At 34.8% G+C, this 11,374-nt stretch overlaps 1 protein-coding gene across 2 annotated transcripts; it reads left to right on the top strand.

The window, feature by feature from the left end:
• The first annotated feature begins 273 nt into the window (after positions 1–273).
• On the top strand, positions 274–9,715 carry U1-70K (U1 small nuclear ribonucleoprotein-70K). Of its 2 annotated transcripts, none has more exons than XM_082897092.1 (11): positions 274–681; positions 1,081–1,195; positions 1,297–1,376; positions 2,858–2,933; positions 3,043–3,107; positions 3,195–3,257; positions 4,702–4,783; positions 4,866–5,028; positions 5,653–5,724; positions 6,172–6,927; positions 9,400–9,715. In XM_082897092.1, the coding sequence occupies exons 1-10, from the start codon at positions 583–585 to the stop codon at positions 6,890–6,892; spliced, it is 1,536 nt and encodes a 511-aa protein (XP_082753218.1). In that variant the 5' UTR covers positions 274–582; the 3' UTR covers positions 6,893–6,927; positions 9,400–9,715. The 2 variants fall into 2 exon arrangements, with proteins under 2 accessions (XP_082753218.1, XP_028101173.2); XM_028245372.2 differs by lacking the exon at positions 9,400–9,715 and adding an exon at positions 7,028–7,346.
• The last annotated feature ends 1,659 nt before the right edge of the window (positions 9,716–11,374 follow it).

Genomic DNA, 11,374 nt, shown 5'->3' on the forward strand with positions numbered 1-11,374 from the left:
TTTTTTATATTTTTATTTTTAAATTTTCTCTTAATTTTTTTAGCAACATCACTACCATAAATATATAAAAAAAAATTAGGGCACATTACATATACTTCCCTTGAGATTTGGTTAAATTACAGATATCTCTGAAGTTTTGAAAATTATATTTCGCCCCTTAAGGTTTGTATTTTCATAATAATTTGTCTCCTGATGTTTAAATTTTATAACAAATTACTCCCTAATTTATTATGCAAATATAACATTCAGAAAAAAATTTATAATTTCTCAAATGTCAAGAATATTTGTAATTTAGCGAGGGATTCATGTAATTCACCCAAAAAATTGATAAAAAAAATAGCACCGCCTCCTCCATCGCTGATTCGCTTGTCTATCAGCTGGTCTATAATCGCTGATTCGCTGGTCTATAAAATTAGCGAGCGAAACCCTCTACCATTTGCTGCCGCTATCAGTTTTTTCTTCCTTTCTCTCCACTCCACTCCACCATCACAACCTCCGAGATCTAACATCGACCGTCCGATGCGCGCGATCTCCACGATCTGATCGCCATATCTAGAACTCCAGAAACCCTAAGCTGCGAAGATGGGAGATTACAACGATGCCTTCATGCGCAACAATAATGCCGCCGTCCAGGCCCGCACGAAAGCGCAGAATCGTGTCAATGTCATGCAATTGAAGCTGGTATGTCTCCTTTTTTCAAGGTTTCTAGGCGGTTTTATGATAATCTCCTTAAACCCTAATTTCGATTTGATCTAATTTTCTTCACTGTGTTGATTTTTATTTTAGTTGATTTTGGATTTGGTTTAGATGGTTGATGATTGGAATTTGATGGTTGAGCATTATCAAATCGGTTAAATGATATAATTTGTTAATATGGTTTTTAAGCTTCCAAGAATTGCATTTGATTTGCTTGTAATTTTGCTGATTGAAAAATCCTTTTTTTTTCTTTACACGCTCACAAAATACATAGAGAAGTCATGTACAATGATTGATTATATAGCTAGAGTAATTATGTTCATTCAATCATAGTTATTTTTGGGTTTGGGATTATTTTTATTGAGTTGTTTCTTTTGAATGCAGATTGGGCAAAGTCATCCCACTGGTTTAACAGCCAACCTTTTAAAGCTTTTTGAGCCCCGGCCGCCCCTGGAGTACAAACCACCTCCGGAGAAGAGAAAATGCCCGCCATATACAGGTACTTGGAAACCTTCAGGATTGAATTTATTGATTTTTGTTTACAATGTTTTGATTATCCTAGCTGTAACTTTATTTTAATTTACATTTTTCATGTCAAAGGAATGGCACAATTTGTGAATAACTTTGCTGAGAAAGGTGATCCTGAATATCAGCCACCAGTCCAAGAGGCTGAAACTCCTGTAAGATGCCCTCATCTCATGAATCATTGATGTAACATCTGCTAAATGCTAGTGGAATGACTTTTCTATTTTATTTTCAAAAATTGCTGTATATATATTAAAACTTGGATGATCTGAAATTAGGGCTAGAGGAGGCCATACATGTGTTGTTTTTAGCATGGTTAGTTACTAACAAATTATTTGTATATTTTATGTTGGTTCTTTTTGGGCACTCCAAAGTGATACAAGTATGTCTCCTGATTCCTACTTCACAAATTCATCACACATCTGATATAATTGGAAGTTTTTCTTGATTTGCTTACAATCTGGGTGGACTTGGTTATACAAAGGGTTACTTTCATGGAAGGTTCTACCTGTGAAAGGTTGGGTTAGAGAAAGGCAGCTTGGGATGTATGGAGTTTAACGACAACCATATGCTTTTGCATAATCCTGTGATGTTCACCAGTTTTTTATACCTTGAAAATGCTTTAGATGAGTATTATGGACCCATCCAGTCCAAATTCCGTTGTCGTAGTAGATGGGCACTGTTTCCCTTCCTCTCACTTTTTCACTTCCCAACACTTTATGACAATATCAAAGCTTAACCCCTAGTCCATGATTCTTTCGTGGTTTGGGATTGGGTCTTTAGTGGGTGTTTTGTTGATTTTTTTTTTTCTTGTGTTTCGTGAACTTTTCACAAAAAATAAAAAAATCATAAACTTTACCCTTTTTAGGTTCTAGAAAAGTTTTTTTTTTAACAAAGTCCACTAAAGTAAAGACAAAAAAAAAGGCGAAAACAATTATCTCTCTCTCTCTCTTCTTCCTTTTTTTTTTTTTTTTTGTCTTTGGTGATTTTTATTTTTATTTTTATTTTTTGGATCCTTCTACACTAGACATACTACTGGTAAAGTAAAAAAAAAATGGCACAAATTTGAAAAAAATTACTACAGACAATTTTAAGTTTAAAAAAAAAAAAAACGTGGCTTTTTTAGCTTGATCCCAAACAACTCAGTAGCCAATTGACTCAGGTGAAAGTATTTGTAACTCGCGTAGTTTTACTGAAAACATTTTGATTGCATATGAATTTAGAAACAACCAGCACGATACATCGTGGGAGAGCTGACAACCCAGTGCCCCAAAATGACACTCATGGCACCAAAAATTGTATTGATGGAGTCTTATATCAAATAATGAGTTTGATGGTTCTTGTGAATGAGCTATCTGCTATGCTGATTGAACTTGCAAGTTATGGGGAAGTGGATGCAACCTGGTTACATAATTAACTGTATGAAATTATGAATGGTTAAGAAGTTGTGGCTTTGGTATTTTGGATTCATGTGATTACATATCCCAAAACAGAAGATAAATTCTACTGGTTCATCATTTGTAATGCATTTCTATGCGAAGTTTCTGATAAGCATCTTCTTTGTTTGTTTATTTGTGATGTTATATAACTTGTTACAGGCATTATATGTCTTTATTGATTCACTTTTTGGATTCAGGCACAAAGAAGGGCTAGGATCCATAAGTTACGGCTGGAAGAGGGTGCAAAAAAGGCTGCAGAGGAACTTGAGAAATGTAATAAGGGCACTCTCTATTTTCACAGATTATGACCTGGGTAAAATTCATATCCATAGTTTGTGGCTCAGTTAACTATTCTTAGCAAGAAAAAAAAATCTCCTTGCAGATGATCCGAATAACGACACAAATATTTCTGGAGATCCATATAAGACACTCTTTGTTGCTAGGCTGGTGCGTAGCATTGTCCTCTTGTTTATCAGTTTTTCTATTATTTCCATATTTTTAACTTAATAACTTGTGACATATTTCTCATTTCAGAATTACGAGACAACAGAGAGCAAAATCAAAAGGGAGTTCGAGGCTTACGGGCCTATCAAGCGGGTAGGTATTAAAGAGCATCACATAGTGGTGCTCAGGTTATTTCCTTTTGGTTTGGTAAGAGGTTCAGTTTTTTTTCAACGCATTGTTTTTCACCTTTTTAAGAAAAAATATTTTTGTTGTTTTTCTCAAGTTTCAAAATTTTTATTTTTATTTTTTTGATTTCAAACCTTATTATTTTAGCTGGTGAATTAATTTCTTCGTCAGTCATTGTTGGGTTATAAATTACATTGTATTTTTCAGATGTAGTGTTTCACCCATCAAGTTCAATTCATTTGTTTTATCAAGTAAAATTTACAGCATATATAACTGAAACTTTTAGTTGTATAACTGAATTTTATTCCCTATTTGCATTTGAAAAGGTTCTGTGGAACCCCACAATTTGGTGTTACTAGTTTCTAGGAAAATTCATTTACAGCATATATTTTTGCCTAACTTGATTGTTATAATGGACTATAATATCAAGTTCTGTATTTAAATGGTATGCACAACTAGAGATGTACAGTGCATGATCTATCCCATGATAATGTCGTGTTTGAAATGAGAATGAATGAGCATCACTTTGATCTCAATTATAATGGGTGATGGTCAATCTACTTTGGAACAGTTTCACAGGTATCGTTGCTTTTTTGTCCACATCAGCATGTCAGTTTATTTCGGCTATCCTTTTGAATGTCCTTGGGAGTTGGTTCTTTGTAAGTTTCTAGGTACTGTTCTAGTTGTAAGGTTCGTGTTACAAGCAATGTCTTTGGTAAGGGAACAATTGTGTTGTTCCGCGAATGGTATACTTCATTTCCTTAATTTTTTACCAATGTAACCATTTCAAGTCCAAAGTTGGTGCCACACCCTGCACAGCGAAGCTGAAAATTTTAAGTTGAGCAGAGCACTGATGCATTGTGTCTTTTGGCCTTTATTTTGGAGCAACAAAAGGAGATTGACAACTTTTTTCATGAAGTGGGTAAACGCTAGGGAGTATTAGCTTCTCTTTCTCTTTATTTAAGTTTTTCATGCATTTCCTGCTACTAAAAATTTACTTTGGATTTAAAGGCTATCAAAAACATATCAGCAGTTGGTGAGATATCCTGGTATTTCCTATATTATTCTATAATCATTCAGTTATTATATATATGTATATGTATATATAATCCCTGGTAAGGGGAGGTTATCAACTGGTAAATTGGCCACATACATCGGTTTTTCTACAACTCTAGCAGTGGTGGTGATGCATCTTGCCTGGGGGAGCTGTAAGAATTAAGGTGAGCACGGCTAATGAGGAGGCATAGTGCCTGTCTGCCGTGCCATTTAGGATTTTACCATTTCCAGCTTTGTTTAGTAGAACTGTCCGTTGATAAAATTAAAAGAGCATTTTGATCTGATCCTGTTTCTTTGCTGCAAATCTGACGCATCTACTTAATTGTAGCTCATTATTTTATCCTTTGAGTTGCAGATTCGTCTGGTTACGGATAAAGAGTCAAATAAACCTAGAGGCTATGCTTTCATTGAGTACATGCATACACGGGATATGAAAGGTTTGCTGTAGTTTAATTTGTGTTTTTATTTTTTGCGGTTATGTCACATGTTGATTCTGACTGCTTCATGTATGTCATGCAGCTGCATATAAACAAGCTGATGGGAAAAAGCTCGATAACAGAAGGGTGCTTGTGGATGTGGAACGTGGTAGAACTGTTCCAAACTGGCGTCCTCGTAGACTTGGTGGTGGACTTGGAACAACTAGGGTTGGAGGGGAAGATGTTAATCAAAAGTATTCTGGGAGGTAATTGGTTTGATGGCAACATTTGCACATACCTCTATACATGACAAAAAAACTTAAAATTTTCTTATTTGCAGCATACAAATAGTTATGTTCAACCGTTCTTGTAATTGTTCAAAGCATAGGAACAAAAAGCATAACCAAGCCCAAACTTTCGTTCCTGTTCCCCAAGTAGTTTGTGTTGAAGGCTTTTATAAGTTCAATTCTTTTTGCTTTCTTTGCCGTATATAATTCAATTGTGTATGGGGAATTATTTGACTAGTTGGCTGAATGTGTATGAACCATTCTCTTGACTATTATGTTCCTATGGTTGTCTAATTAACATATTGCTCATACATAGGTCATGGGCATTCCCTTGCAATTAGGTAGTGAAACAGTTCAATTACTGTGTGTCAAGGTTCCATCCCTGAGATTCTAGAATAGCTTGGTTCTGCGTGTTGTGTGGAGTGAAATATCTACGGATTACTTATTTATAATTATCAGATCGACTGTTGGATTTCAAAAGCTATGCCTTTGGACTTGTTTCCAGTTAGTTTTGTTGGCCAATCTAGGTCTTTCTGATATGTTAACATCCCATTGTTTTTAACGGAAATGTAATTCTTTGCTTCCATTCTTTTAAATGCACAGAGACGCACAGCAATCTGGAGGACCATCAAGGTCAGAGGAGCCAAGAATACGCGACGATCGGCATGGGGACAGGTAACATATCTGTTGATATATTTTGCAATTGCATATTTTTGTTATGTACCTTTTTAACTTTTAGACTTGTTCAAGCAAAGAAACAGTTAAGACAGCCAGATTGGGGCATGCAAGGATTGGTTACCTTAATTGAAGAAATGCTTGGACACAGTCCAAAGTGAAACATCTTATTTCATTACTCGTTTTGTGACGTGCATATTTGTATTAGTTTAATGTGAAAGCTTTAACCACAGTGAAGCATCATATTTCATTACTCGTTTTGTGACATGCATATTTGTAGCAGTTTAATGTGAAAGCTTTAACAGGGTAAAACAAAGAACACAGTTACTTTTAATCAAGGGAATTTAGTTATGAGATGGATTTTCAACAAAATCCTTAGCATGTCATATTTCTGACTGGATATTGTATGAGATGATTACTGATGAATAGAAATGTTACAACTTACAGGGATAGAGAAAAATCCCGTGAAAGGGGAAGGGATAGAGAGGGAGAGCGGGAAAAGTCTCATGAGCGCTCTCATGACAGATCAAGGGATCATGATCATAGGGAGGATAGGCACCACAGAGACCGCGACAGGAACAGAGACAGAGATAGGGAGAGAGACAGGGGCCGTGATCGTGATCGCGGACGTGACAGAGATCGTGGCCGGGACCGTGGTAGGGAATATGAGCGTGATCGTGACCGTCCTCGAGAGAGGGAGAGGGATAGGGAAAGAGATTATGAACTTGGGGACCCTGACCATGAGCGAGGACGTTCCCGTGGTAGAGAGTACGACTATGACCTTGTGGAATCAAAACATGAGCGAGATCGGCATGGTGAGAGGGAGAGGAACCATGATCATGTTGAGCCGGAGGATGATCCTGAATGGTATGAACAGCGTGATCACGGGCATAGGCATTCAGAAACTGAGCATGACCATGGACACTACGAGTATCTTGAACACCATCATAGTCGGGGGGAATTGGATAATTTGGATGTCCAGGGTGATCAAGACCACTATGGTCATCCTGATCGTGATCGTGATCGTGATCGATATGATCAAATGGAGGAGGGCAACTACAATTATGATCGAGCAACCTCTGAACAGCATGAAAGGGAGAGAACTCGAGATTCGGACCGTGAATATAGGCGTTCAGAGAGGTCACTTTCTCGTGAATATGAATACTAGGCTATTTTGATGTCTCAACACCTATTGCTTCACTGGTAAGTCACAAACTACTGCTTATGCTTGTTCTTGTTTCTGGTTCAACAATTGCATTTTTTTTTCTTCCTGATTTATTTGAAACTCCAATGAATCCTCCAGGGGTGTGGTTTGATCAAGCTCGGGAAAGTGAGCTGAAGATCCTACATTAGGCTTGGTCATTTGATTCATTTGTTCGTGCCTTTTCTTTAGTCTTTCTTGTCCTCTAAAACCTTCATTATGTGGTTAGGATACTATGACAGTCTATGTAAGAATTTTTGGTCGTGTTAAGTGTCTGCTGATGGTTGAAATGATGGAAATAAATATTTGTGCTGCTATTTGTATTCTCGCTGTTCTATGTAAGAACTTTTGCCTGTGTTTTAGTGTCTGTTACTGCTGATGGTTGAAATGAAGCAAATAAATATATGTGCTGCTAGTTGAATTCTCGCTGCCTTTAGCTCGACTTTGTGGAAATTGTTTTTTCTTAGTCTTCATTGTTAGCATTGAATTGATTATTAATCCCTTTTAGATGGTTTCTGAAGAATTGTGTGTATGATCTTACTGTATTGAATGATTGTAGCTGTAGCCATAGGAAAGAGTTGTGAGGTATTTCAATTGATGTATTACATATGTTTTGGAGATTAGAGATAGCTTGGTGAATTTGTGTTCTTGTGATATTATGACCAAAAAATAGAATCTATGGTTGATTATTATTGTAAGCACACAAGGAATTGTTTAACTAGTTTTTTATTTAATATTGATTACATAGCAAGTATTATATAGGGAAGTGGAATTGGCAATTGCAGAAACATACCAGTAAAATCTATGGTCAACCTCATTTGTATATAAAATGTTTTACACTGGAAAACAGAGGGCCACACTGCTAGTGTTCAGACACCACTACATTTGGATGAAAGTGGCCATTATGGATTCATTAGCAATTTGCTAGTTTGTTTGAATTGTAACGAGGTCTAGTTTAGAAAATATCTGGCGAGCATTACAATAATCGGAGACTACCATTCTCTGAGAGCATTCTGAAGAGAGAAGAATCCACTGTGGTTTCTGTTTTGGAGTAAAATGACTTGATTCCTCCCGTTTTCACCTATCCACCTTTTTAATGAGATGGTAAGGTAGGATCACAAGTCTTGTTTTTCTTTTATGAGCGGTCATGAGTAGCAAGATCAAAGTTGTCATTGGTGATTCTGGATCATTGAATAAATTTGGATATTGTTATTGTGGTGGGGTTTTTAGATTATGGGTGAGGATTCCTTGATTTTGGAGCTGTTGTTTAGGTGGTTCCTGGCTGATTTTTAATTTGAACAGAAAATTTAATCTTGTGATTGTGAATAATAAGACACAGGATCCTTGCTTAGCCATTTCTTGGAGTTTTGAATGTGGGGGACTAGGAGTACTGGAGACTTGTGTGGGGAAAAATTATTGCTCACTCCTAGTGCATTATGGTTACTTTAAACCACGAAGCCCAACTAACCGGGCATCAACTGGACCTTCTTTTGAGTTCTCAGGTGCAACGAAGGTGGAAGGGGCACTTGTGGTAGAGAGAACGACCAAACGATCTTTGCTTTGCACAACCTCGGGATACTTGTACTCCACATCAATAAGAATATGTTACATCCTTCTTGTTGGGTTAAACTGTACACTAATTACTTTGGTACCCCTTTCAATTTACCAATAATACCCCTATGTGAACAAGAGTGGACATTGGTCGGGCTAGTGGCCTTATATTGAGCATAAACTTGAATTTCAAAGCCTGCCAAATAATAGAAATCCCACCTCTGTTTATAAAGACATTTTTATAGTAGTTAGAACTTAGAAATATAGTTGCTTTAGGTTTATGTTTCTTTTTATGAATTCAAGATCAGGAGTCCAAATTTTTAAATAGCTACTATTTTACAAGATTGTTCTTTTATAATGATACATATTTAAACTTTGCGAGCTAATTTGGTCTTGTCTTTAAGTATTCCGTTCAAGTCTTTAAGTATTACAGCTGAGCCAAAAAAAATTTGTGTAGTCAGGGCTGCGAGCTTGCACTATGAATCTATGGTGTCATTGGTAAAAGTTCCCATGAATCTCAGGAGTTCAACTCTTTTCATCCATGTGCAGTCTTTTCTTCTTGTAGTCGTCTTTTTTATGTGATTATTATATTTGTTGTCTGTTTGTGGTGTTGTGTTGTTTTGGACTTCATTATCTTATTGAAGGTGTAATGTAAGTCTTATGGTGTCTGTAAATTATTTCTGTCCTATTGGCCTATATATATATATATATATATATATATGTCATCATTTTTGAAAACTAAGAATGGTGCTTGCATATAATTCGAAGACAACTAAAAAATGACTTATGTTTCCAAACTTTCTATTGTCCTATTTTTTTCAATAGTATCTTCTTAACGACAACGAACAAGATAAATTTATACCATTGATTAGAGTAACAAGATTTGTTCTGTAGTTTAAGATCAGAATGCTCTTGTTGTACAGTTTGTACTGGCTATTGGACGAGTACAAAGCAAGAGGAATCCAAGGCACAAACTAACATGTAATATGATCAAAATGTGTAAAACCCAAGTGTTCGTTAGTGCATTATTTGCAGCATCTTTAGCTCTTAAATGAAAACATGGCATGTTGATGTATAGTGCAAACTCCAAGAGAACCTCGTCAATGTACAGCAAGTAGGGCTACATTTGTACGTTTACTATGTTGTATATGACATGGTTGTATCTTTCAATTGAATAAATTTTGAATATAATAGTAATATCACAAGATGATATTATAATACTGCTAATGAAAGATTTTTCATTGTGGCGTGGGAATTACTTGGTTGAGTTGGTAAGAGGCAATAAATTGTGTACACTTTATTTATACAATTTTTTATTATACATTTTTTTGTGAAAAGACAAAAAGTTAACCTAAATATTCATTTTTTTTTTTCTCAACTTTTTAGTTTAAAAAGACAAAAAGTGTACTTATTTAGAACATTCTGAACAATTTCTCAATCTCATGTAAGATGATGTTACCTTATCACCAATGCAAACCTTATGTAAAAACAATCCAATCATTTTAATTTACTGTATTTACACTTTAATCGGGCACTAGATTATGGATAATTATTAAGTAGTCGTATGGCATCAACTTAATATATTGATATATTGTTTACGAACAAATTTAATGAGTGAGGTAAAAGACACAGAATATCATACAGATATTATAGTTACAGTTATGCCAAGTAACTTAACATATTGACATGAAAGTACTTAGGATTCGTTTGTTTTCAGAGATAAAATAGAAGGGATTAATAATGAGGGGCTTGATAGTGAGGAATTGTTAAATTATTTTTATATAAAATAATAAAATAAATAAATAAATATAAAAAATTAAACATTAATATTTAAAAAAAAATTCCCAATATATAAAAAATAAAAAAATTTCTAATCTCCTCACTATTTTTCTAATACCATCTCTACTTCTTCCTTACCAATCCTCATTCCAAGGCCTTTACTAATACCAATAGATTAGTAATCTTCTCATCATCTCTCAAAACAAACACTCCATATAGTAGTCTCACTTCAGTATCAATCTCAATTCTCTCCCTATAACTCCAAACAAACGGGCCCTTAGATGATGATTCATGCATGCCCTAATAATACAACGTATTTACATAAAATACATAGAAAAGGGACTAAAATTTAAAATCACCATATGAATTCAAATTTAATGTGGTATCAAATTTAATGTGGTATCAGTGACTCAAATCCAAAATATTTTATATTGTGGTTCCGTTTGTTTCGATATAAAATATTTTATATAAAAAATATTTTTCTTGTAAATTGATTCTATATAGAAAAAATATTTTTGTTTTTTGGTGTTTGACTGACACTTCAAATAAAAATGTTTTATTACCTAAAAGATAAATTTTGATTCAATGTAGTGTCATTTATGACTTTTTAATGAGTCAAGATATTTATTTCAAAAGATTAAATGTGTTGAAAAGATTGTGAGTGAGAGTTAACTTTTTAAAAATTGACTTACGAAATTTTTGGAAGTAATCATTTTTAAGAAAATAATGCCAAAAAAAATCTTAAAAGAAGGTTCACTTTACTTCTTGCTGAATCAAACAGCAAAAAATTAATAAAATATTTTATGTCAAAATAAACTAACTTAAAGTACTTTTTATTATTATTATTATTATTATTATTATTATTATATGTAGCATTACTGATTGTCAAAGGGTGGGTGATGGTCATGCAATTAATGATTTTTTTGTTTGAAAGTGCATGCTTGTGAGTGGGAGATTCATATATATGATGATGAATAAAGCTTTGGACCCCAGTGGGGGTACTGGGGGTCCTCTCCCATTGGTCCAAAAAAACAATTTTTTTTTTTTTTTTTTTTTTTTGAGTTTTCAACCAACCCCAGGCCGACACGTGGCACTGGGGTCACTGGGGGTCTGTAGCAT

This window comes from Camellia sinensis, chromosome 1, assembly GCF_055761805.1.
Source record: "Camellia sinensis isolate YWXY chromosome 1, ASM5576180v1, whole genome shotgun sequence".
In the NCBI taxonomy this organism is placed as follows: Eukaryota; Viridiplantae; Streptophyta; class Magnoliopsida; order Ericales; family Theaceae; genus Camellia; species Camellia sinensis.